Consider the following 26669-nt stretch of genomic DNA (forward strand, 5'->3'; position numbering starts at 1 on the left):
GCAAAAAGCGTTTCCAGGCCAGTCATCCTGAATGAGGTTTTACTGGGTTTTCCTCATTAACATCAGGGAAGTGCCGAGATAGTACATAACTTGTAGGACCCAGGTCTTTTCTTCCTTCCCTTTCCCTGGATAGTGTGCTCGCTGAGGGACGTCATCCCTCATACCTGACGGGCTAAATGGCCTTAGATGCCGAAAGCCCAAAAATCGAAATCCTAAATCCTCTTTCACTCCAGTTTTTGCAGTGTTGCCTAATGAAAGAAGAAGAGGAAAAAGAAAGAAGATAAGTAACCAGGAATTTTGGGAAAGAATTTGAAGAAAACAAACGTAATGTAATCAGACAAGTTGTTTCTTGTCGAAATATTTCGTCTCTAGTTAAAGGTAACAGGTAAGAGTTACCGAAAATTCTGGTGAAAACAAGAATAAGACCTACGAAGGTGAAGTTTAATTTTACTGAATTATTATTCATTAATATACAAGAATGTAGACAAGAACGAGTACATCAACAATTTATAAACACTTTTTGAAATACTCTTCTTTAAAGAGTTAGAAGTGTAGAAAATGTCATCTATAAATAAATGCGCTAGTCAGGAACGGGATATCATATCTATGCAAGAAATGCTACGCAAGCAGTTTTCAGGCTCAAGAGTCTAAGAGAATGTTTAAATTAAAAGGTAAAATACAGAAGTCTTCTCTTAACACGTTTGTTGTACTTTCGTGAGCTTTGGTCAATCAAAGCTAAGGATAACATGTTCACTAGGTCTACAGTGGAGGTAATTCAGATAACATGTAACGCATTTCTTTTTAATAGACGTCAACAATGTATTCTTTGCAAAGAAATGATCACCAATTTCGCATGCACTATAAAGACAGGTTGGAATTGATTTGTCATTGAGAATGTAGGAAACCTAAATATTTGCGTATGAGAAGTGGGAACATGGGAACTTGAAGGAACGTGATCTCAAAGAAGACTATACAGAAAACAGGTTAGATATAATTAGAAAGTACGAGTAGTATTTGTACATGTTTTTTAAAGCGCGGTGGCTCAGTGGTAGAGCGTTCACCTCCGGTGCTTGGGGTCCCTGGTTCGATCCCACCTCGCGCCGTGTGGACTTTGCGGTGGACAAACACCGTGTGCGTGGGTTTCCTCGGGGTTCTCCCGTTTCCTCCCACTTTCTTCATTCCACCATTTCATTCATTTCTCATCCTCACCGTCTCCTTTAGCCTAACCGGTATAACCGTGGGACGTAAAACTGAAAGATTTCATTTCATTTTTTTTCTTTCTTTTTCAAAGATGTTCTCGATAAAGGTTATAAGGACGAAGCGTTTGCGATTATCCGGCTATAACTATTACTGTACAAGAATATAGTTGTTGTGGCAGAAAACATCCCATATAGTTCATTGTCTGATCATATATATATATATGTAAAGTAGCCTTTGGCTAGCTGGGGGCTCCGCTCCCAGATCTCCGCGTTTGCTCGGCCTACGACCTTGCACCTCTTAAACCAACAATTCTGTCAAATTTCTAAGTTTATTTATTTATTTTTATTTGAACTATCTAAAATATAAGATTTTGTATCCCAAGAACACACCAATTTAAATAACATGATAATTTGCCCCCCGCCCCTCCTTAGACCCCTTGAAAACTAAAAATATTCACTTTTGGCCATATTTCTGTATATTAGTCCTGGAAAGCTACAATCATTTCAAATTTCATCATTCTAATCCTGCCGGAAGTGCCTAAACATTTTGGGGGTATAGAAGTTATCCATTATAAATAACATGGGAAAGATTTTTAGTTCCCACAAAACCACTCTACGGTTTGAAATTTTTACTTTTGGTGATTTACTTAGGTAATGCTAACGAAAACGTACAAGTATACCGAATTTCAATTTTTTATTCCAATTAAGTATCTAAAAATGAGATTTTAGGTCAAAAAATAAAAAATAAAAAGCCCATTTAAATAACATGGGGAATTTCTTTACCCCTCCTTTAGACCCCCTAAAAATTAAAAATATTCACTTTTGGCAATTTTTCTGTTGGTTAGTCCCGGAAAGCTACAATCATGCCAAATTTCAACTTTTCACGTCAACCGGAAGTACCTCTTTATTATATGTCGTTTCATGTAGTTTTATACGTACTTAGGATAGTCAGCAATGTTTCTGTGACACACGTACTTATGCAGGTACTATCTTTGTTCTAGGACCAATGGACAATACTGTATGTGATTTCTGGAGAATGGTTTGGGAACAACATTTAGAATTGATATTAATGCTCACAAACTTAGAAGAGTATAGTAAAACAAAATGTGCAAAATATTGGCCAGATGAAGGGGAAAAAACGCACGGGGACATAACCGTAACTCACATCAAGGAGAAAAGATACTCAGGTATGTGCAAAGTACATAAATGGATGTTACAAAGATAATATATATACTCAATATACTATCTTTTATTAATTTTACTAAAGATGCATTCTTGTCTTGTTGGTATTTTTAAGATTAGCTAAAATAATTTTTGTGCTAAACTTTGTCATTAGGTAATATTACGATCATACTTACCAGCTGTTCTTGTGCGTTGAAACGTCAGTTTCGGTGAGAATAAATCCACTTACGTACGAAATATCGTTGTTACATGACAGTAAATTGCTATAAAAAGAAATGAGACATTAATTTCCATTTTATTCAGCACTTTGCATGTTTCAATAACAGTACAATGCATATCAAACATGTTCATTGTACTATGTGGTTTAGAGCAAACTATTATTTTCTGGAGAGTCGTAAATTAAAATCAAAGCAATTGTAACAAATTTCATGTAATTGAATGAAAATTTCGTAATTAGAGAAAAACAAGTAAATAAGGTTTTAACTTCGCTAAAGCCTTTTTAGTGACGTCCATAGAAACATGATTTTTAGTGGCAATCTGAACTTTATCTTGAAAATGACTCTTTACAATTTTCATGAAGATTAATGTAAACTCATTTCTTGGTGCGAGAAAGAAAGGCAAATTTTGACTTGAGGAAAATTCTTAGTTATGTCTTCGGGAGCAACATTTTTGAGTGCCTGAGTGAGATTACAAGTGTGAGAAAGAGATGAACATCAATTTTGAATTCAGAAGAAAAAAAAAGAGGCGTCTGCAGAAACAAATATTTGGATATCTGTAATCTCACACTTGTAGAGCTGTTTTCAAGTCTCACTTTAGGTATCTCATTTTTTTTTTTTTTTTCTTTTTTTCACACACCTTAAATTTAATCAAAGTTGAGACCTAACTAAATTGTTTTATCGTTTACGAAAACTAGGTTTAATCAAATTTCATGAAAATCTATCATGTTATTTCCATTATAAAATATAGAAGCATATTAGACTAAGAATTGTTTGCCTTATAAAGGCTGTTTCAAAAAGAATATACGTATTACGAAGAATTATTTTGTCCAAACTATCGATCACTGTTCCTCGGCTCGGCTATTGGAGAAACGTATACATAGTCTAGTTTATATTAATAGCTGCTAGATGTCAGTTGTCTTCTGTTTTGCTTGGTAATCGTTATATGTTTAAAATGGCTACTCCGCAGCAGAAATCATTTTGTCTTCTCGAGTTTGCGAAGTGCAATTCCGTGATTACAGTGCAAAGACGTTTCAAATTGAGGTACCAAATTGATCCTCCGAATGGGTGGAACATTCGCAGATGGTATCGACAGTTTGTAGATACAGGATGTGTATGTAAAGGAAAGAGTCTTGGCCGCCCTCGTGTTCCTGAAGAAAATGTTGCACGAATTCAAACTGCTTTCCAACGTAGTCCCTCAAAATCAACCCGTCGTGCCAATCGGGAGCTGCAAGTGCCGACAACAACAATTTGGCGTGTTTTGAGACGTCCGTTGGTTATGAAGCCGTACAAGTTACAGCTGTTACAAGCTCTGCGTCCTAATGACACGCAAACGTGTGGCATTTTGTAACGAGATTCTGGATGTTATTGACAATGATAACACTTTTGCACAACGCATCGTGTTCAGTGATGAAGCGACTTTCTGTGTTAGTGGTCAGGTAAACAAACAAAATGTTCGAATTTGGGCCCTACAGAACCCACACGAAGTCATTGAACATGTACGAGATTCGTCCAAACTCAATGTGTTTTGTGGGGGGCGCGGTGGCTCAGTGGTAGAGCGTTCACCTCTGGTGCTTGGGGTCCCGGGTTCGATCCCAACTCCCGCCAAGTGAACATTGTGGTGGACAAACACCGTGCTCGTGGGTTTTCTCGGGGTTCTCCCGTTTCCTCCCACTTTCTCCATTCCACCATTTCACTCATCTCTCATCATCACCGTCTCCTTTAGGCTAACCGGCATAACCGTGGGACGTAAAACACAGATTTCATTTCATTTCAATGTGTTTTGTGTGATATCCCGATCATCTGTTTACGACCCATTCTTCTTTAATGGAAACACGGTTAACAGTCAGCAGTATCTCGCTATGTTACAAAACTGGTTTTGTTTCCGAGGCTGTACGAAGACAACTTCATTTTTCAACAAGACGGGGCACCCCCTCACTGGAGTCGCCAAGTGCGTGAATATCTGAATTAAACTCTACCGAACCGTTGGATTGGTCGTCAAGGAGCTGGCGACTTAGCATTTCACAGCTGGCCTCCACGGTCACCGGATTTGCACCCTGAGACTTCTTCCTGTGGGGTTTCGTTAAAGACAACGTTTATGTACCGCCACTCCCACAGAACCTGGAAGAGAAGAAGAACCAGATCCGTACTACCATAACATCAGTGACGCAGGACATGCTTGCCCGAGTATGGGAGGAATTTGAGTAACGATGTGATATTGTTCGTGTCGCTGGGAGGACATATTGAACATCTGTAATTTGAACTTTGAACTGAACTGTAATTTGAACTTGAGAGGTTCGTAAATATGTGTGTAAAATTTTGTATTCGTATGTCTTAAAGTTTAATAAATATATGCATTCAAAATACGTATATTCTTTATGAAACATGGTGTATTATACAAAATATATTATGGATAAACATGAGTTGTCATACAGCACAAATAATGATGCGTGGTATATCTTGAGAAGTATATATAAATTTTTTTACACAAACCGAAGCAAGTATTCTTACCAATTATAAAGGAAATTACTTCATGAACATTGTCGTTCACTCCAGTATATATGGTGCCTATAATTTTCAAAATTTCGAGGAAAATGTGGTACATTGAAACCTGGATAACTGATAAAACCTCTATTATTGAGAATATTGTCCTTCAGTGTTACTTCTATAAGCAAGACATCGGCTATTTCAACCTGCTACGTAGGAAACTGGATAAGTGAGATACTTTTATAAGTGGAATTAAGTTGGCAATTCCTAACATATAGGTCCCAGGCCGCTTCCTTCCTCCCCTTTTCCCGGATAGTGTGCTCACCGAGGGACATCATCCTTCATACGTGACGGGCTAAGATGGCCATAGGTGCCGAAAGCCTAGAAATCTAAATCCTAAATTCCTTAACATTCAGTGCATGTCATTCCATCTGGCGACATGACTGTGAAACTGAAATATGCTTTTCTTTTCTTTTTAACTTCTTCTTTGGCCTCGGGCTCTTTCTCCTTATAAAGAATAAGTTGGGAGATTGTGTAAGAACGATGTGGTGCAATGTAGTGTCATAGCATATATGGAGAAGTGATCCAAAAATCCGAACCCACCTAACTAAAAAAAAAGCGTCGAAGAAGATTTAACATGGCAAATATAATTTTTAGGGAGCTCTAAAATATATTGGAAATATGGAAAAACGTGTTATCGCTAGAACATAGTATCCAACTTACCAAATACTATAAACACTACAACAACATTAATGCATAAGGAACACTTTAATTACACGTTAACATATTTATTATTTTTTCTATATATTCACATTCACAAATTCGCGTCACGGATGCACAGTCTTTCAGCACTTCCGTAAATGCAAAATATCAACATCATTTCGGTCATGACACGATCCGTGGAGTACTTTATACCTTTGCTGTATTTTAAGTGAGATACTTTGCCCATCAGTTTGCATCCTTGGTACGATGGTTACATGCTTTTTTTTAATTAAGCATTACGTTGAAACAATGGCTTGCACTGTACCATGTTTACTTTCGTTTGCTTGTTGCTCAAATATCTTGAATTTGTTATAGTTTTACACTGCAAGCAAACTGTATGTTGAACGTATTTAACGATAAGTACTTTTAGTTGCATTAATGCCGTATTAGTGGAAATTAAAGTAATTTTTTAGAGTAAAGTGTCTAACGAAAGTGCACAGGAAGCCAACTACATTTTGTTTCATCAGAAGCCAACATTCCACTTCCTTTGTTCTCTTCAACCCCTGATTGTTGTTTCTCCCGCCAACTGCACAGAACACAACGAGAAACAGAAAACAGTGAGGTTTTGTGTTATTAAGAAAGAAATATCCCATTCATTTTTCACTGTTTTGGTAATACTGATTATCTGGAACACAATTATAATTTCGCACGTCTATTATAATTTTGAAGTATCAGTATCACTTTTAAGCACTGTTTATCTTCGAACAATCTGGAAAGTTCCGAAGAGTTTTAGCCAATTTGTTCTGAGGTGAGTAGAAAGGAAAGAAGTTATTTTTAGAAATGATTGAATTATATCATTGGTAACTTCTGGTTATATACAATCACACAAGGACTATTTAAAATGTTGAGCTTTTTGGTGTATTGGTATCGTACGGCACTGCCAGAATGTCATATGCTCCCCATTACCGAGATGCAGTGGATTATGCGTTAGTTTTTTCTGACTTTTGCACACATTGCTTCAATATTATCGTAATAAAATTAAAGTGTTGATGTATATCTTTGTTACAGGACACGAGAAAATAACCGTATCGTTACAGTTATTGACAAATGTTTTCTAACGCTAAACATGATAATGCGCACGTGTAGTTGAAATACCATCACAAGAGCTTAGACTCGTATTATGTTCGATTTTAATTTCGTGAGGTACTTTTCGACATGATTCATGAGAATTTCCAGAAGATAATTCTGTAACACTCATACCCACATTAAACTATAGGTATACAATTTTGTCGAAACCGAAACAAACAAAACGATATTTTCCTTTTCATCCCATTTGAATACCATTCCACTAACATACTTTCATTCGTTCTCTTCTATGTATCACTTGTTTGGTTTAGTCTACAGTACATGAATGTGGAATATTAAACTAAAAGTTTCATTCAGTTCTAATTGAAGTAACTGTTTAAATATAGAATTTTGTGTACGTTTTCTAACTGTTGCATCTGCTGATCAAGTATAGTAATTGGAAGTTTTTCTGCATAATTAAAACAAATACAAGACTTCGTTTTGCAGTACAAATATCATTTCCGTAAATACAAACGTTGTAATGTTACTTCTTCTTTTCCTCCAAAGATTATATTATAAGAGAACTGAAAATGTCAAAACTAAATGGAAACAAGGAGAAGGAAGACAGAAGCATTATTCAGTATCATTACTTAGTATGGAAAGATTTTATGGCACCTGAACATCCATCAGGAATTCTGAAGTTCATTAAAAGGGTGAATGAAGTGTATTCTTTAGAAAAAGGACCAATTCTTGTTCATTGCAGGTATGTTGCAATTTTCGCTTAGTTTTAAGATGAGTGTTAACAAATATTTAATAATACGAATAATAGTAATAATATCAGTATTCTAGTTTATATTATTATTATTATTATTATCCGCTGTACTCCATGTTTAGTACGTCATCTCATATTAGTAGAGTTTATACATTTTAATTGAAACAGAAGCCTGGACCCATATTAAGTTGATGAACATCAGTTTTAGCTCTTTATTCATTTACTGAAGTAAAACGTTCAATAGAAGGTTAATAAGTCAATTATGTGTTGTTGATTAAAAGTGTTAGAGCCTTCTTAACTAGATAATTGCTTTTCATCCTCTTTTTCTCCTGGTCAATTCAGCCTGTAACGTCATGTGCTAGTGACAATCATTCTCCAGATTCTTGTTTCTAATGACACTGTCAATGGGAATCTAGAAAGCTACTGTTACCTCTTATTGTCTAATATTTCAATTAATTCAAATGACGATCTGGACGTACATCCGCTTACTTGACTTAAATGAGTCCAGGGAATGTCTTAACGTCTCTGATAAAATGTTCAATTTTAACAAGCGTGTCAGGTATTTTTCCAGTACTTCGATTTAGTGCGATTGTATTTTTCCAGTTCTGTGATTTACATTTAGTGAGAGTCGAAGCAGAAATCTTAATGTTTCCTCCCTGAGCTAATGAGCACCAAGGACGCACGAGGTCCTGGGTTCGATTCCTAATGGGAGAGTCTTGAAACTTGAATGAGTGACGGTAATGCGGATTCTGTCTTAAGCTGTAGGTGTATGTCTCATATAGACGTGGTACTTAAAGGGATGCTGAACTCCAATCCAAGAAATTGTGTACATTAAGAAATGTTTTAGACGTTTTGCTTCATTAACATGATAATAGTAACAAGAAAGAAGAAAAAAATGGACATGCATAGTAATAAAGTCCAATGAATTTGACACGATTATAGCTGAGATATTTCAATAATTCAGCACATCCTAGTAATTTTATGACTGTAATTGGCTGTAGTGCCCTCTCTGCATGAATAGTTATCAGAATGTGAATATTGCGTTTTAGTCAAATTCAGTAAAATATTCATTCCTATCTTGGTGTTGATGTGTTTGTTACTTGAACTGACTCAGAATTCTGCCTTTTCTTAATACACTTTCATATAATCAGCCCTCCTCGTTGGTCTGGTTGCTTGCGAATGTGCCTTTGCTGCACATGGTCTCGCATTCAGTTTCCGGTGAGAGCACAAAAATAATTTCGCAGTCATCCACGTCATTAATTATCAGTCTCCTTTAGCCTAAAGCTATAATTGTGGCACATTAAACTAAAATTTCATTTCATTTTACTTTCATATACTACTACTATGCATGTGTAGTTTTATGGCTAGTCAGTAAAAGAAAGTGTGTTTCAACTCGAGATGAGTTAAAAGAATATTCCCATGTTTTTAAATTGCAGTGCTGGTGTTGGAAGAACTGGTACTTTAGTTGCTTTGGATTCTTTGTTGCAGCAGTTACACGAAGAAAAAGAGGTGTCAATTTTCAATACAGTCTGTGATTTAAGGCATCAACGAAATTTTCTCGTGCAATCATTGGTAAGTTACATGTGTCAACATTATATTACAGTTAATAACACGAGTGTAGTGTAAACGGAGCAGTAAGAGAAGAACGCAGTAAATTTGCTTCTTTTTCATAATTATAAACAGAACAGAAAATTAAAAATATTTTAATGTTGTACTACCTTTGCTGGAGTAATAATGGCTGAAATGCCACAATAAGTAATTCCCAGGGGTTTTCAGCAACTTGAAGGGCTGCAATTTAAAGCTAGGTGAGGAATAATAATAAAAATGCATTTTTAAATCAATGGAATCGTGAATTGAGTAAGCAGATGTGTGAATTTATGGGAGTTGCTTTTGAATTGTTAACTTTCAATGTGTATTTGGTCAATTAAACAGCTTTGTTTGTCATTGTCTAGACGCAGCAGCTATTTTAAACGTAAACACCATACTAAAATAGTACGTTTACTATACGCGCACATAAGCAGGCTGACCTTGTCCCATCTCTAGTATTTGGCTTGTATCTCTCTCAGGCTTCGCGCCATCAAATGACTAATTGCTCATTTAAATGAGGAACTGGGTGGTCGTAATAGATTCACTATGAATATGTGTATTTGTGTGACTGTGTGACCTAAAGTTAACCAAATATTTCTTTAATGAAGTTTGTGAGAATACATTTCATCTCATAATTATTTTCCGAGTTGCTGTATGCAATACAATTAATATAGGCCTTTATCCCATACATGATTGCGGTGTACAATATCGTAAGTTGGAGAGAGCGAGAGAAGAAAGTTTGTGAGAAAATAAATACATTGACGCAGTAACTGCTTATGCATCAGTCATATCTATGTATATTTGTAGTACATTTCTGAGTGTCTAAATTTAATATGTATGTATCATTTTCGTATAAATTACTATATATATATATATATATATATATATATATATATATATATATATATATATATATATATATATATAGTATGCACATTTACCCCGGGCAACACTAAGAAAATGTGTGTTTAGCGAATGACACAACAGTTATAATAGAGGTGTATGTATACCAGACGAGGTGTTAATGCCTGGCGCTTTACTGTGGTGGCACGGAAGAAGTATGACGCCTATTAAAACCTGTCCCGTGTTGATCAATGCACTATGATTCAGTTTTGTCAGCAGGGGTACGTCGACTCAGTGAAATTCACAGGAGAATGTGTATAATTTATGGGGAGAAGTGTGTATCGAAGACAACTGTAAAGAATTAGGCACGAATGTTTCGGAAATATTGGAAACACACGACCGACTCTCCACATCCAGGTCAGACACATGTCATTATCAGTGATAACCTCGTAGTGAGAGTTGACACTGCCATACATGGACATCGACGGAAAAATGTGCGTACGATGGCTATGGAGTTTGGTATTTCGCGTTGTAGAATGCATTGTCGTGCGGAAGAAGCACCTATGTCGCAAAGTGTATACGGAATAGGTCATGTGAGCTCTTACTGCAGACCGAAAACATCTCTGCATGGATGCGTGTCTGGAGCACCTGTGTCGATATGGCGATGATGATGATTTTCTTCTGCACATTACGGCAGGGACCGACAGTCGTGGTATTATTTTGAACCCTTGAGTAAAGCAGCAACCGTGCAATAGAAGGATCCGTCCTCACTGAAAGCGAAGAAAATGAAAATGCCGGCAAGATTATACTTATAGCATTTTTCGACCGTTAAGGATCGTTGTTGTTAAAGTTCAAGGAACTCGGCATCACAGTGAATGTAGAGCGCTATACCGCGACGCTGAATTGCGTGTAGCCACACGAAGGAAATGTCTGGGAATGTTGGCATCTGATGTCATTATTCTGGAAGACAATGCTCACCCGCAAGTGATGGACATTGTGCAGGAGATATTAAGGAAGAAACGATGGGACGTTCTGTTCCACACACCCCACTTACACTGGTTCGGGCCTTTGAAGAAAAGAAGAGAAATATGAAATGGAAAGTGTTTCACAGCGATGATGTGAAGGTTCAGTGAGCGAATGGTTCAATGCACATTCGAACTCCTTCTTCGCGGCTGGAAATCGACTCAATCGCTGTCGTAAACACTAACCGCTACATCTGTTACACTTTTGATCCTTACGTATTGTACTTTCTTTTGTGCATGTGTCATGTTTTCTGTGTTGGCCTGTATTTTCGTTTTCCGTCTTGGGGAGGTTTAGACACGCTTGTTTATATATATGAACTAGTTTTCATAAAGTTAATTTGACTTCTTACTATTCGTAAATCGATAAATTGTTTCGCTTACTTTTATTATTACTTTCGAGTGACGAAAGGAGAGAAGAAAGTGATCGTGAGAAAAAATCGAGTTTGAAATTTCAAGGGATTTGCACGTTTCATGGCCCACAGATACCAAAAAGTAATGTTTCGATACCTATTCGTCTGTTCATCCTGGTATACAGTTATCTAGAGGCCATGCCGTTTAACGTATCTCAACCAAATTTTAAATTTACGGTTTTAATGTAATTCTCCAGGTGGATTTTCAAATTTTCTTTCTACTCCTGAAAGCAAGGATAGTTTACTTAAGGATAAAAATAAAATATTACGATTCTTTCAGAAAAAAAAAAAAAAAAAAAAAAAAAAACTGCTCTAACAATATTCTTTATATTTCATAAATCAATTTTCTAAAAACAACCCCATATTGTGGCATGTCATTGCTCTGGAAAAAAATCGAGAAAGGTAGTTTATTCTTGAAGGTGAGTTTTCATTCGGACGATTTTCTCAAAAACGAATCAGGCAATTTTCCTTCATATTTCATAAATAAATATCTCATTAATAACCTGACAATATAGCACAATTCATTTGTCCTTGAAAAAAAATACGAGAGATAGTTTATTCTTGAGGACTTTTTTCCAGACGATTTTCTTAAAAATGATTGGCAATTTTGTTCATATTTCATTAATCTGACAATATGAATTAAATTGTGCTGTTCAAACATCTACGAGGGTTAGTTTATTCTTGGGGGTGAGTTTTTTTGGGACTGTTTTTCTCAGTAACGAGTTATGTCATTTTGTTCATATTTTATATATGAATATTTCATTAAAAACTCTATAACATTAGGTAAATTATTCTTTACGAGGAAAAGGGACAGTTTTCTCTTGGAAATGAGATTATTTTTAGACGACTTTTTCAAAAACGACATGGGTGTTTTTGTTATATTTCAGAAATAAATATTTCATTACTATTTTAATAATGCTGCGTTTATCATTTCTATGAAAATGTTTATAAACAAAAATTTAATTCTCCATTATAACTCGTGTTGGAAACAACTGTAAAACTTGTGGGTAGATCGGAACTTGTGAAACACTTGTTTGCATAATTCGAAATAATACAGTACAAAAGTGTTAGTGTTTAACAGGTAGCAAGCAGAAGAATGCAGAATGCAGTGGCAGTTTCAGTGATACCCAGAGGCAGTCGTGAGGAACAATGACACAAACACACAATCCCTCTGATAGCGATTAAGATGAAAGCAAGATAGGCGATGATGTAAAGAAATAGCGCGTGCCAAACTCATATGAAGTTTCCAAAATTGTTGAAAATTTAAGATTTATTGAATATCAACTAAATATTAACATATTTCACGCAATAAGTGAAATTGGAGCTTTTGTTGGTTGTGTAAAAGCAAACAACTTAAAAAAAATCACGAATCTCTTTAAGTGAGAACAGCTAATTACGGTTGTTACTCGTGTATGTGGTTGTGTATGTTAATTCAGTGTATATGATATTGTACTTAAATGTTTTCCGTTGTATGTATGGCCTATTTTATGTGAGTAAATGTCGTTTGATCGTTTAGGGCAGTAGTCGCCATACTTATGAAGCTTCTGAGCTACCGTTCCGATTTTAAATCGTACTGTGAGCTACCAACCAAAAGGACTACCATTTTTTTTTTTAATTTTTTGTTTTATGTTTTATTATTATTTTTTTTTTAAATCTTACTCAGTAGAGGAGTCAGCTTAGTGGAGGAATCAAGGTTAGCCAACCGGAGCGTGAACGCGATCTACCGAAAATGTCCCGAGCTACTAGTAGCTCGCGATTGACGGTTTGGCTATCACTGGTTTATGGTATTGGATTACACAAATTATATGCTACGTCAAAGATATATGCTGCATATTAATTATTTATTTATTTTATTGTTTTTTTTTTACGTACTAAAGTATTATTGGCTTGATTTTAGATAAATATAAATTCATGTTTTGTAGTGTTTCGAAGTTTTAAGTACATTAATAAAAATAACACCTCATGTTTTGAGTAATTATATATTTTTAATTTTCGACAGAAACAATACATCTTCATATATAGAGCTTTGATGGAAGTTGCGCAATTTGGAGATACTGAGATAAAAATATCAAAACTGAAGAGTGTTGTGGAGTCGTTACGACAAAGAGAAAATGGGAAAGAAAAGTGTAAAATGGAAGAGGAGTTTGAGGTAAGTAATTATTTGGAGAAAGTAGCGCTGCATTTCCTTAGGTTTAAAATTTACTAAAGTGTAACAGTGTATATATATATATATATATATATATATATATCAGTGGTGCCCCCCCCCCTCATGTCCATGACGCACCCCCCTCAATTGCCTATCTGTAGGTGTTCTTGAAAAAAAATATTTTCGATTAATTTTTACACCCTCTCAAACATATTTATATAGATTTTTAACCCCCCCAAATATCTCAATGACGCAGTTTGCGTCATACCCCCCTCTGTGGGCACCCCTGTATATATATTCAGTGAACAACGTAGATAGCTTTTATTACTAGACATTCTAAAAGTACAGATGTGAAAGAAAACCTTCTGCGTGGTAATTCAATATTTCTACAGTTTTCTATATAGTTTCAGCCAGAAAAATGTATACACTATTTAAGAATAAAAGATCTATATATCATATTTCTTAATTACATTTTTGTTCAAACGTATTGCAAACCTTCAAGTAAGCATATGTTTACAGCAGAACGACCAGCGGTCGCTGCAGCTACAGCAGTCAATGTATCAATGGAGACCGATGCACATGTCTCTGTAATCTTCTGGCGAAGGTTTTCGAGCGTGCAGGGCTTACTTGAATACACTACATGCTTCACAGTTCCCCACGAGAGGAAGTCCATGGGGGTAAGATCTTCAATGGCATTCCCAGATTTAATAAAACACTTCAATATGTACTTAACGCTGCTCAAACGTCAAGCATTGCCATTTTCTTATCTCACTAACCGTGCTGACAGTACCGACATCTGTTGAGCGAAAAACCGCACTACAATATCATTTTAACTGAAAACAGTTGACAATGCCGACATCTGTTGGGCGAAAAACCATACTACAACATATTTAAATTTTAGAACAATTTGTCAATGCATATCCTGATACAGGATAACAAAGAGTATATACATTTTTCTGGCTGAGTCTATAGAACGTAGTTCTGAGGAATAAGTAATCTCAGTTACACAATACGGACATATAATATAGACAGACACTACTCGATGGAGTAAGAGAAGATCCCTGAATAAGTCATCGCTTTCACTAACTGTTAATTATGCTTCGTCCGTATTCATCATACTGGGCATGTACGATGCATGTCATTCATTCATTTCCTGTACTTGATATATGATGAAATGGTGTCTCATTTATAACAACCATATTAATGAAATGTGTTCATAACAAAAAAAGTGTGGAGGTTTGTAAAAACAAAAGAGAGAGAGAGAAAAAAAAACAACAATAACTTTGTTTTATACTTCATTAACACTGTTCCAGAAAATTAATGCATTCGAAGGCTGTAAATTAAGCCCATTTATAAGGCATTTTGTCATTATAACCATGTCAATAATCAGGAATTTTATAACACAATAACTGCAAAATTTTATATATAAAACTAAGTGAAAATATAATAAGATTACCCATATTTATCCTAAATCAAGATTATAGGAAATGTGTGTGATTAGTTCGTTGTAAAAACAAGTGGGTTTCGTTTCATAAAGTACCAAGGATGTTATAATATAGAGGATATTCTAATAAAGTAAAATCATAGAGCTATACATCACAGCTTCGCCATGCCCACTCCACCATCTTTGTTGACTCATCTCATAAACAGTGTCTCATTTGTTGAAGCTGAAAATCTTCCATGTTATTTCTTGGAAATTAAACGAACATGAAGCATCAGGAAAAGGATATTACTGCTTACACAAAGTGTAACTGAAGTGATCAAAGCAATTTTAGTTTTCAAATAATTCGAAGCGAATTAAAACAAAGGGACACACTGATATAAATAATAATAATAAATAACATTTCTTAAATACCAAACTGAAATAGTTTTACTTTATTTTTGTTAATACTTTGAGTTATCAGTTTTATTCAGAATTGACTTCTGTATGTACCACAGGAAAATACTTGGCGAAAGGCAACGCGATTACTATTCCCGAAGGCATGCGTTATTTTCCGCAAAATATTCACCCAAATTCAAATGTTTCTGTTTCTCTATGTAATTATTAAGCGTCTAGTGTACACTAAACACGTGAATAATTGATACTATAAATGTAACACAAAGTATTTCAGTAATACATTTCATATAATGTAATACAACGTATAAGCTCACACATAAATGTTTAGTAGTTTTTAAGTTTTCCTATGCTATTGTTTCAATTGGATCTGAAAGATAGGGGTACGCTGATCGATACATTGCATTATATGGCGAACGTTAATGTTAATGGAAAGAAAAAGTAGAATAATACCACGCCCACTCATTTGCACATACACACTTTAAACTTCATTTATGTTACGATTGTGACTAAAAAAAAAAAAAAAAAAAAAAAAATGAAAGATGAGAACTGGTCTTTAAGACGAAGTGTTGTCGTGTCTGATGAATGTCCTTTAAAATTTCTGTAAACACCTATAAGGCGTCACATATAATTAAAATTATAAATCCAAAATCAGTTAAATCATTAACACCAAGACCTTAATTAATATTTAAAAAAAAAGGAAAATAAAATGTCAGTACTACTGAACAGGTGTCCCGTTTACATACGGAGAACCTAATGTTTTGAGTCAAAATTGACAGAAAAGAGAGGAGCCACTCAGGTTTAATGACACTCGTTTTTGGCTTCAGCGAGATACTGGGATAAGTGTAGCTATGGGCATATCTTCTATATTAAAACATCCGTGGAGAATACGGTAGACTTCCAAACTATGCGAATTCCATGCTGAAAGTGGATATGCTACTTCCTTACTCTCACTCTAACATTATAAAGGAGAACGGAGTGAAGATTGTTCTCCTTGGGGTAGAGGAAAATAAATAAACAAATGTAAAAAATTCAAAATCCAACATATAACTTAGGCGCGAATTTATTAGATTTATCACAACCGATAGCAAATTCGCGTCGATTATTGTTAACGATTATTTTGTTAACAATTATTTGTCACACGCACAAAGAATTCTCGTCTCGTTACATGGCAGCAATGCAGACCGAGAGACACAGTCCCTCAGGGAATCTTAGGAAGTGTCATACCTTTCTGCAGAGACAAATACCAGAGTCAGTATTATCGGTGGAACCCACTTGCCGGCGCTTGCATGAACCTGAGTAGGCAGAAAATACAGTTAAGACTATATTTTTATTGGTTTTTCATTATGATGAAGCACATTTCAAATTAAATTTAAATATTCTTATAATATATATTTGTGTGTGTGTGTGTGTGATTGTGAGTGTGTGTGTGTGTCCGGGGAGATGCAATTTACATTTCACATTTATTTGATTATTTATTCCCAGAAACTGGTTCAGGTCATTGAAGATCGCAAGTCATTTTCAGTAGGTGGTGGTGATGAAAATCGGATGAAAAATAGGAATGATTTAGTTATCCCGTATGACAGAAATAGAGTGATATTAACACCAATACCAGGAAGGGAGCATTCGACCTACATTAATGCATCATTCATAGAGGTAAGTATCAAGTGGTTGTTAATTGGTTTAGATTAAAAAAAAAAAAAAAAAAATAGAAAGATCGACTAAATTCTGTAAAGTCCACTTTGTTACTATTGAGTACATTGTTTAAGAATATATTTTAATAATATAAATTTATAAAATTATTATTATAATCATAACAATAAGTGAAAACTAAAGGACTAGTTCTTTGTAGTGTATTTATTTACGGAGTGGGCTTTAATATGTACAGAGTTCTGTGCATATAAAAATGATGATGTAATTGGACATACAACAAATTTCTATATATTTGTATATTTCTTAACCTATAGTCCACTATTTCTTTACCTTGCTTTCCACTTGTCCTCACGACGTAGTGTCAGAAAAAATTGAGCGTCCACTAGAGTCTGACTTGGGACGACGCATATTGTAGGTCGTTACGTACTAACCATTAAATTACGTATGAACACAAGTTGATTGTAAATTAAAATGATAGGCCCACTTATTGGAATAATAATAATAATAATAACAATATTATTATTATTATTATTATTATTATTATTATTATTATTATTATTATTATTATTATTATTTCTTCTATGTTTAAACCAGTTTTAATTTAATCTGACGACCGTCTCCGAGGCGCTCTTCTTCAAAAAACTTCCTGACCATATGACAGTTTCTTTTTAGAATAGCTGATTTTTGTACGTTTGATAAATGTTTTGCATATATCTGTTACAATTGTCATAGTCATTTTAAAATACATAGTGGACTATAGCTGTAGCTGAGATAATGATTAATTTTACTCTAACTTTGACATTTTCATTTATTTTTATTTATTCTTCTAGAGAGTGATTTTATATATTTAAATATCAGTAGAAAACATTAGCTTGCAACTACTCGCCAATTTTACAAAATGATTCTTTCTAAAATGACCTAGATCTCACCAAGTGGAGGTGGCTGAGATTCGAGCTACACCCATGGCCATCCAGTTATTCAGAGCACTCCAAATTATGTTAAATGATTGGAGTTTAGCGTCCGTTTCACCGCCGATGCTATATGAGAAGTGGACCAAAAGCTTAATATGGGATTCGAACTACATGAGATCCCACCAAGAGTCGAACTTGGGTCTCGCACACTGAATGTGCGTAGGCTAACCATATGGCCATGAGGGAGCTCTTAAATTATATTATTTCACCATTATCAGTCAAGGACGTAATTTTGAAATCGGATCTCCGGTCAGATGTAGAGCATCAAAGAGTACAATGTTGCTCTCCTGTAACCATCACTGTTATCTTGTCCGCACTCTCTTCGGCAGGCTCTGTAACAAATTTTTACACTTATTTCTCTTATTTGAGTGTGACAAGGGAAATTTATAAATTCAAACTCAGAGTTGTGAAATCCGGATTTTCCCGGGAAAATGCGAACGCATAAGTCAGTAACGAGTTTGGTATAGCGGCAATGTCTGCTCGCTTTGTAGTACTTTTATTCCACGTGATTGTTGTCTCGCCTCAGTTTTGAGTGACTTGAACAATACACTAGACCTTTGAGTAACGTGGTAAACACGATCTATTATTGCCACTTTGACTAGAACCATGTGGGACACGTTGGACTCACAATTCCACAGGCCAAGGCTGTTTCTCGTACTCTAAGACCGACTATTGTACATTGCAATAGATTTTAATGTAAAAAGTGAGATCAGTGAGTCACCACAGGACATAAGAGGTTGTGTGAGAACAACCTGGCGCCACGTGGCCATAAGAAAATAATTTATGTGAGACCAACGTGGTCTCACCCGAAACTTTACATGTTGAACACAATAGCTGTTGCAACGTGTAGACGAAACCTATACTGTATAATTGCCCCCACTATCTAAAGCCCTGCGGGAAGATACTTCATTTTCTTTCCCTTTAAAAATCAGAAAATTATAAAAGGAGAGGAAAGGAACATTCCGTTCCCCCATGGTTATGCATAATGATGACGCCGTGAGACGAGTTACAGTAATCTGGAGAACGCTTTATTTTAACAGATATACTTCCAATATATTTAATAAACCTCCGGTAATCTTAAAGGTAATGTTTCAAAAGCTACTTGTGAAGACAAAAAGGAAAATAACATTTATTGTAACAAATATATCGCCTGTTTATTTCAAGAATGACATAACTCAAAATTCCTAACTTTTCAGGAGAAGCGTTTAAAGTTTCGAAATACAATGGAAACAAATGGGCGCAAGAACGACACAAAGTGCTCGCTAGCGCCGTTTTGGAATCACATCTCTGAAATTTTTACCAGAGATAGACATCAAGATTAGCTTTAATTTTCTGTTCATAAGTCAATAAGGGCGATTTTTGAGTTATGTCGTTCTTGAAATAAACAGGCGATATATATAATATAATATGTATGTATAAAGAACAAGTAACAATACGCAAGGAAAAAATTAGTCATCTAGTAACGGGAAAACAGTGAAAATTTTAACGTATTTTCTCCAAATATTACGGTACTAACCTTAACGAGTACCACAGGCTGAAAAGCAATTTCAGAATTTTAGTGACGAATCTTCAAATAGCATTTTAAATACAAAAGTACTTTTTTTTTTTTTTTTTTTTCAATATTCTCTTTAACAAGTAATTAAATAGCTATGAAACCTCACACCCCGTTAACCTAAGGCAGTGGAATTATAGTGGAGGAGGAAACCAAATATTCAAAAGGCTAAATTAGTACTTCAGTATACGAAATGGTGTCTAATATTTCTTTTCTTATTAAATTACTAAAGAATCTACGCTCCACACGTTTTAAAATAAGTTTCAGTTTCGTGAAATATAACAAGACAAAATTGTATACGAAAAATTATATACTTGGCAACTAGTCCTTGGAAAGCTGGGGGCTCCGCCTCCAGACCCCAGAGTTTGTTCGGCCTACGGCCTCGCATTTCTTATCTATCGGCCTTTGAATCAACAGTAAATATCATAAACTTGCTCTTCATATTTCCTGAATCTGCCCATCCGGATGCTTCGCCCCCCACACGCTGTCTTTGCCCGGCCTACGATCTAGCACCTCTTGAATCCACAATTCTATAGTTTTCTTTTCCTATCTCGACTATAAGATAAGATTTTGTATCCTAAGAAAACGCCCATTTAAATAGCATGGGAATTTCTTCATCCTCCTTTAGACCCCTAAAAATTAAAAATATTCACTTTTGGCAATTTTCCTGTTGGTTAGTTCCGGAAAGCTACAATCATGCCAAATTTAATCATTGTAGCCTTACAGGAAGTGCTCAATAATTTATGTCAGCTCATGTAGTTTTATATATAGTTAAGATATTATTGAAAACCCATTACTTCCTACATCAGGTTTCAACCTGCCATTACGCAAAATGAAACTTTGCTTCCTTAATATGGATTCTGACAAAGTCTAGTTCCTTTTTATTTTCCTTTCTTCTTGCCACTATATACAAATATTCACGTTAAACAATATAAAGTGTCATATACCTAAGATCTACATATACCAAACACAAGTTTTGCAGGTTATACCATTCTAATAGATTCAAGAATTTTATAAATCGAAACGCAATTTTCTTTCGATTTTCACTCTACATAGTTAAGCTACCTCATACTCACGTACCTGTTAGGAAAACACTGCGAGGAGCGACAAGCTCAAGGCTAGCTAGTAGATAACGCGTGACGTCATACCGAACGCCACCGGAGCATGCGAAAGAACAGCTGATCATAGCTAGCTGCCACCAGTGCTTCCAACTCTAAATGACTTTAACAAGATTAACAGCGCAATGAAGTTTCATATTACAATTTTCTTTCTTTTTATTTTTATTATGAAAACTTGGGTTGGTTACGCTGTATATAAAAAGTAACACAAATTAGCGACAGCTAACTGGTACCACTTAATGTGATGCAGAGGTCGTATCTCTAGTGCATTAGTGATATCTAAAACTCCCTTATTTGATAGAAAACATCATAAATGCTTCTTGCCTCTGTAGAGTCGGAATGTAATCATCATCATTTTTTTCAGGGATACGACAATTCGGAATCATTCATTATCACGCAAGATCCACTTGAAGGAACCACTGCTGACTTTTGGAGGATGATTTCAGAGCAAGGGATAGTCACCTTAGTTATGCTGTCTGACGTGAGTATTGCTTTCAGTGTTCATTTACAGATAAACATAGTGAATTATAGTAATATAAAGAAAACTACAATATACAGTAATACAGCATTATAGTGAGTTAAATGTTGGAAATTCTGTCAACTTTTCTGCCTTTTCATGTAATTTTTTCTCACTCTTTGTCTTCATCTCTTTGTACATGGAATAATACATGGATTGGAAGCGTCTTTGAAGGTCAGAAGAACCAGAACAGTTAGAGAGGTTTATAAACCGAATGAAATGGAACTGATTGTTAATCGCGCAAATATCCATTTTCTATGAGAAGAAAGAAGGGAGGAAGAGTTTATGGCCCTTTGCTTACTATATTTGTTACGGACAGTCATTCACGGAATGATAGGGTGAAGTGAGGGGAAAGAGTGAAGGATATAATGCTTAGAAGTAGCACACACACACACGACATTTATATTCTTCTCCATACCAAGTAACCCACAGACGGAAAATGGAAGCATGGCCCTATAATAGATTTCTCCTCCCGCAGGAAAAGATGTACTTCTGATTGATTGCTCATAGTTGTTTGATTTTAATTTGAAAGGACAATTAGAAACTGAAAGAGGGAAGTAGCGGAAACCGATTCTACACTAATCTTTACTTTTGTGCCGGATGTTTTGTTTATACTTTCAACCACAGACTGAATGTTAATAAAATTATGTTACTACAAAAATGATCAAAAACAAATTGGAAAATGCATGCTCTCGACCGCTATTGAGAATCTGAATTCTAGTCCTGGTATAGCAGTTGACATTTCTGTCGTTTCTGACCAACTTGTACAAAAAATTGTTTCCTGTGCCAGCAGAAATAATGCTTTGGTATAATCTAGAGGTATAGCCTATAAACAACGCCAAACTTTTTTTCTTTTGTCTGTGTTTGGAATGACCTGTCCAAGTTTTTTGAGAGATTCTATATTAAAATTAAGAATAAAGTGAAACATTACTTTTAAGACTTTACAGGAAACATTATTCTATGCAGACTACAACTAGAGGGATGTTACTGAGATGGTCGTTATTTTCAGTTTTCAGAAGGAATGTAGTTTGTGTCTTTATTTAAAGTGTCATTTCAGTATGACTGCGGGAAACCAAAAGAAACCTCTGCCCATATTGTTTGAGCACCTGTACCTACGTTATTAGTGCCGTAACAGCTTCTTTCTTTGTTGGTGGGAAATTTTGCAAGCGATCGGAAAATTTCAGGGGAAATCTGTTATTCTGAATCTAACAACACTGGGTGAACGATTTGAACACGAAATCGTTGCCATGGAAGGACAATATAACAAAAGATGTTCACCAAACCTTTTGGCAGAGTACTGCGAGACACTCCTACAAGAAGTTTCACCGACAAACTGAAAGTTTTCAGGGAAAGTTTCTAACTAATGAGTATATCTCAAGCTTTTTTCAACTTTTTCATGAATTTTTTGTCATTTCTGTAATCCAAAATATTATTTTTGGAACATGATCAGTATTTTATACAGCTACAGGTTTCTCCTGTACTGTACTAGTAATTTTCTGATGTAAAAGGTTTTTTTTTTTTTTTTTTTTTTTTTTTTTTTTTTTTTTTTTTTTTTTTTTATGAATTACAATATATTCCTCACTATGCGAATAAATAAATAAAACAGTCACTTTTGGCCAGCTGTCAAAAACTATAAAATATACAGTATTGATACATTACGGACCCTGGCAGACTAAGTGCAAGGAAATATAGTAGCCTTGAAAGAAATTTGTTTAGATTCAAAACTAGCAAGTTATTCATTACCATCTACCTGCAAATTAACATTTGGAGCTATAACTGTGGCCATAGAGCAATGAATAATATAAATATTCATTGTTCTGTGGCATAGCTTAAAAATTTCAATTCATATAACATTAAAGTTTATAATTTATATGCGAATAAATACAGTATCGATAGGTTAGTTATCACAATCAAACTGCGTTATATTTTAAGCACAAATATCGTTATAGTATTAATAAGATAATTATTACTTGATCTTTTCGTATACGATTTTAAATTCCATTATGTACTCAGAGAACATGACAGAAACGAGTTATTTTGTAACAATTTGATATTCCACGTATAGAATCATTAATTTAGATATTTATCAAGGAAATTATTATAATATCAGCTCACTACAGTATTCACCTGAACAAAAACTATTAACAATATGTTGTTTACAATTTTATTTAGAACTTATTCTGACAATATCGTTCCTACTACGAGAAACGCCATCTTAAGTACATCAACGTAGTCTACATCGTCGCACACTACGCACTATGAACTTGAAACTTGGTAGAGCTTCTTCGTGGCTAAGCGGTTAGCGTACGCACCTTTGGCGTGGGAGACCCAGGTTCGATTCCCGGCGTGAGCTGTGGTTCGGATTCCACATTAGTCACTTAAGTCCATGTCTCATATCTCGTCGCTGCTGAAAGGGACGTTAAACTGAAAATCGACTCGGTTGAAACTTGAACTTTGGACCTTTCAGCGTACACTGGGTGACGTTAATTCCGAAAATAAGCGTATTTCGAATGCGCACTTGTAGACAGTCCAACTCAACTTAGGCAGGCATATAAAGAAAGAAAGAAAGATAAAAAAAATACCTCTATATTGTCAGATGTTATTGAATTTAACAGGTGTTAACATTCAGGACTAAGTAAGAAATTTGTATTAATTTATTTTTATGTTATTTTCTTTCTTTATTTTATTATTATTATTGTTTTGACAAAAAAATCCTGACCCAATTTGCAGGCCGTCAAAGATGGTGTCTCGGGCCTCATTTCTCACGTGCGAATTTGGGCATGAAATGTTCTACCTTTGAAACGGTTCAAGATATATTAGAAATCATATATATACTTTTCAGAAATGCCAATCCCAAAATTTATTTTGATTTTGTGTCAGTACCTGACAGCACTACATGTCCTAGAAAGGAGAACTTCATTTTTTCAGTTGAACAGGATTTATAAGCAATTAATAATTTTACCATACACTAAACCAGTTTCCGCTACCACATTCTCACATTGATCGCATGCAGTCACAATCTAGTTTCATTTGCCATGGCATTTAATTCTGCATCAAGATAGATAACATACACAGCTTTCGAACACATTAAAGCTTCCAAAATATATGTGCAAGTTCCAAAACGTATTACATGTTCCAAAGCATTCCATTTCCATTCTCTTAGAACTGAAATCAGCAGTTCAATGAATTGAAAATGTGTTCAACTGCATTAATGTCTTTATTCAATATTGAGTGATGCCATTCTGTTGTCCCAATAGGAAAATGAAATCTTTACGTTTTACGTCCCACGATTATGCCGGTTAGGCTAAAAGGAGACGGTGATGATGATAAAATGAATGAAACGGTGGAATGAAGAAAGTTGGAGGAAACGGGAAAACTCCGAGGAAACCCACGCACACGGTGTTTTCCACCACCAAGGTCACTTTGTAACGTTATATTTATGTTACATTCCAGCCCACAGTTCTCGTAGTTTTTAGCTATATAAACACGATCAAATTGCCTTATATAAGACACGTCACCTTGTGTGATTATTACCTTTTATTCCCTTTCACTTAACTTCAATAATAATAATAATTTTCCTTGTTAGTTGTTATAGCAACTTCTAAATAAACAACTATCTGTTGTTACTGTAACGAAGAGTACCGATTATACATATAAAATCAACATATATCTTCAGCTACTAAGATTAGGTCTTATTTCTTTCTATTTAGAATCAACAACATTATATTCTTTTCTTCTTCTTCTTCTTCTACACAACAGATTGTGTACTTTTATGCACTGTTGCTCAAAACCAAGATATAAAAATAGAAGAAATTCACAAAATAGATCGTTGTAACTCGGCGCAAGGTGGGATCGAACCAACAAACCCATGCACCAGAGGTGAATGCTCTACCACTGAGCCACCGCAGCCCCGTTGTTCCATTAGGAGCTGGGGCACCTATAATCTTTAAAACGTAGTGATTTAGAAGTGAGCAGTGGTGTTGCTGTCGCGCAGATGGAAATCAATATCCAGCAGCCGGTCCATGTGGTAGCATGAAGTTCACGATTTCATTTAACTCACAACTGATATCTATAGCCTCTGCAAGCCACCAGTCACAGTCATACACACAGGCCACGAACATCTCTCTTTGGGCAACAAAATGAGGGCTGTTGTATGTGTATGACTTCAATACTCTTGTAAAATCCTCGGCATTCTGAATTGCAGCTGTACTTGGATTGTAAAGATAGTGTTTTGTAGTGTGGTGCTTCAGCAGGTTTCCTACACCATTGGAAGGCCCCTTCTTATGACCATCATCACTGTGTACTCACTCCATTGATACAAGCGACTTCGTCAATTCAAACAGTTAGTAACACTATTGAGGTAGTTAAGAACCCTTCAGAAATAATGGTGATGTTTTCTGCCTGTGATTGCAGCTGTTGAAGAATTTTGCGTGTTTCCAATAATGGATGTACTGCGTCATGTCCTCTGTCATCACTTACAACTGTAACACTGCTGGTCTTGTTTTGAAAATATATGACTCCTCTAAAAATTGAAACTTGGTCACATCACTCAAACAGCGATCAAAGTTTCAACGATCTGCGATACCTAATTGTTGCTCATTCTCAAAACTTTCAGAGTGTTCCTCGTACTCGCCCACAGCCACAGTAATTTCGTTGTGCTTTCTTGATGCATACAGGTTACGACTTGACTTCACTGACCATGATTTTTCTTAACAGGACTAACATCAACCTGTATAGTTGACTGATTCAGAGAATCTAATTCTTCTTGTTCAGTTCGCTTAGTCTGATAGTTGATATTTTGTCAAAGCTTTTAGAACACAGAAAGTCATAACTGGAAATATATTGACTTTAAAACAGACTCTTGAAATGGGCACTTCTATTCCCAGCCTCAAGAAAGAAAGTGTATATATATATCTATATATATAAAAGAGAACGTTTAAATCCTTTGTCCGCTCATCACGCTAATACGGCTGAACCAATTTCTTTTATTTTTGGGGGGTTATTAGGATTTGGACCCTAGATGGTTTTTATCATATCACTTTAATTTTCAATTACCAGTGTCTTGAGATAATTGACCATTCAGGTGTCCATTACGTACAAATCCTTTGTTAGTTCATCATAGGTATAACCCTTAGTTTACCATTGACAGTACACTGTCAAAAGTGTACACCCGTTCTTTCCCGCTGCCACTGTACTGACAGAGGCGAAAGGTCTACTTTGACCAGCGACACACCGGTTGAGAACCAACGTTTTTGTTTCCTTTCGCTATGGACTATCTCCTCATACAATAAGGCACATCATTTTAAAAAATAAGTGTGCTATTCCTACTTTTATCTAGTTTTAATAGCGATAAGAATTTAGGTTTGTGATTTTTAAAAAGAATGGCTTTTAAAT

The 26669-nt window shown here is 35.3% G+C and overlaps 1 protein-coding gene across 3 annotated transcripts in view; it reads left to right on the forward strand.

Moving 5' to 3' along the window:
* Ptp69D (Protein tyrosine phosphatase 69D) overlaps positions 1-26669 on the forward strand; it is a 150060-nt gene that overhangs the window by 96616 nt on the left and 26775 nt on the right. For all 3 annotated transcript variants that reach the window (XM_081762316.1, XM_081762318.1, XM_081762317.1), the window contains exons 18-23: positions 2201-2386; positions 7418-7613; positions 9059-9194; positions 13484-13633; positions 16950-17120; positions 21123-21239. In XM_081762316.1, coding sequence (XP_081618442.1) covers positions 2201-2386; positions 7418-7613; positions 9059-9194; positions 13484-13633; positions 16950-17120; positions 21123-21239 — 956 coding nt within the window. The remainder of the gene's footprint in view (positions 1-2200; positions 2387-7417; positions 7614-9058; positions 9195-13483; positions 13634-16949; positions 17121-21122; positions 21240-26669) is intronic.

The sequence above is a fragment of the Thermobia domestica genome, chromosome 6, assembly GCF_964235325.1.
Source record: "Thermobia domestica chromosome 6, izTheDome1.hap1.1, whole genome shotgun sequence".
Classification (NCBI taxonomy): domain Eukaryota; kingdom Metazoa; phylum Arthropoda; class Insecta; order Zygentoma; family Lepismatidae; genus Thermobia; species Thermobia domestica.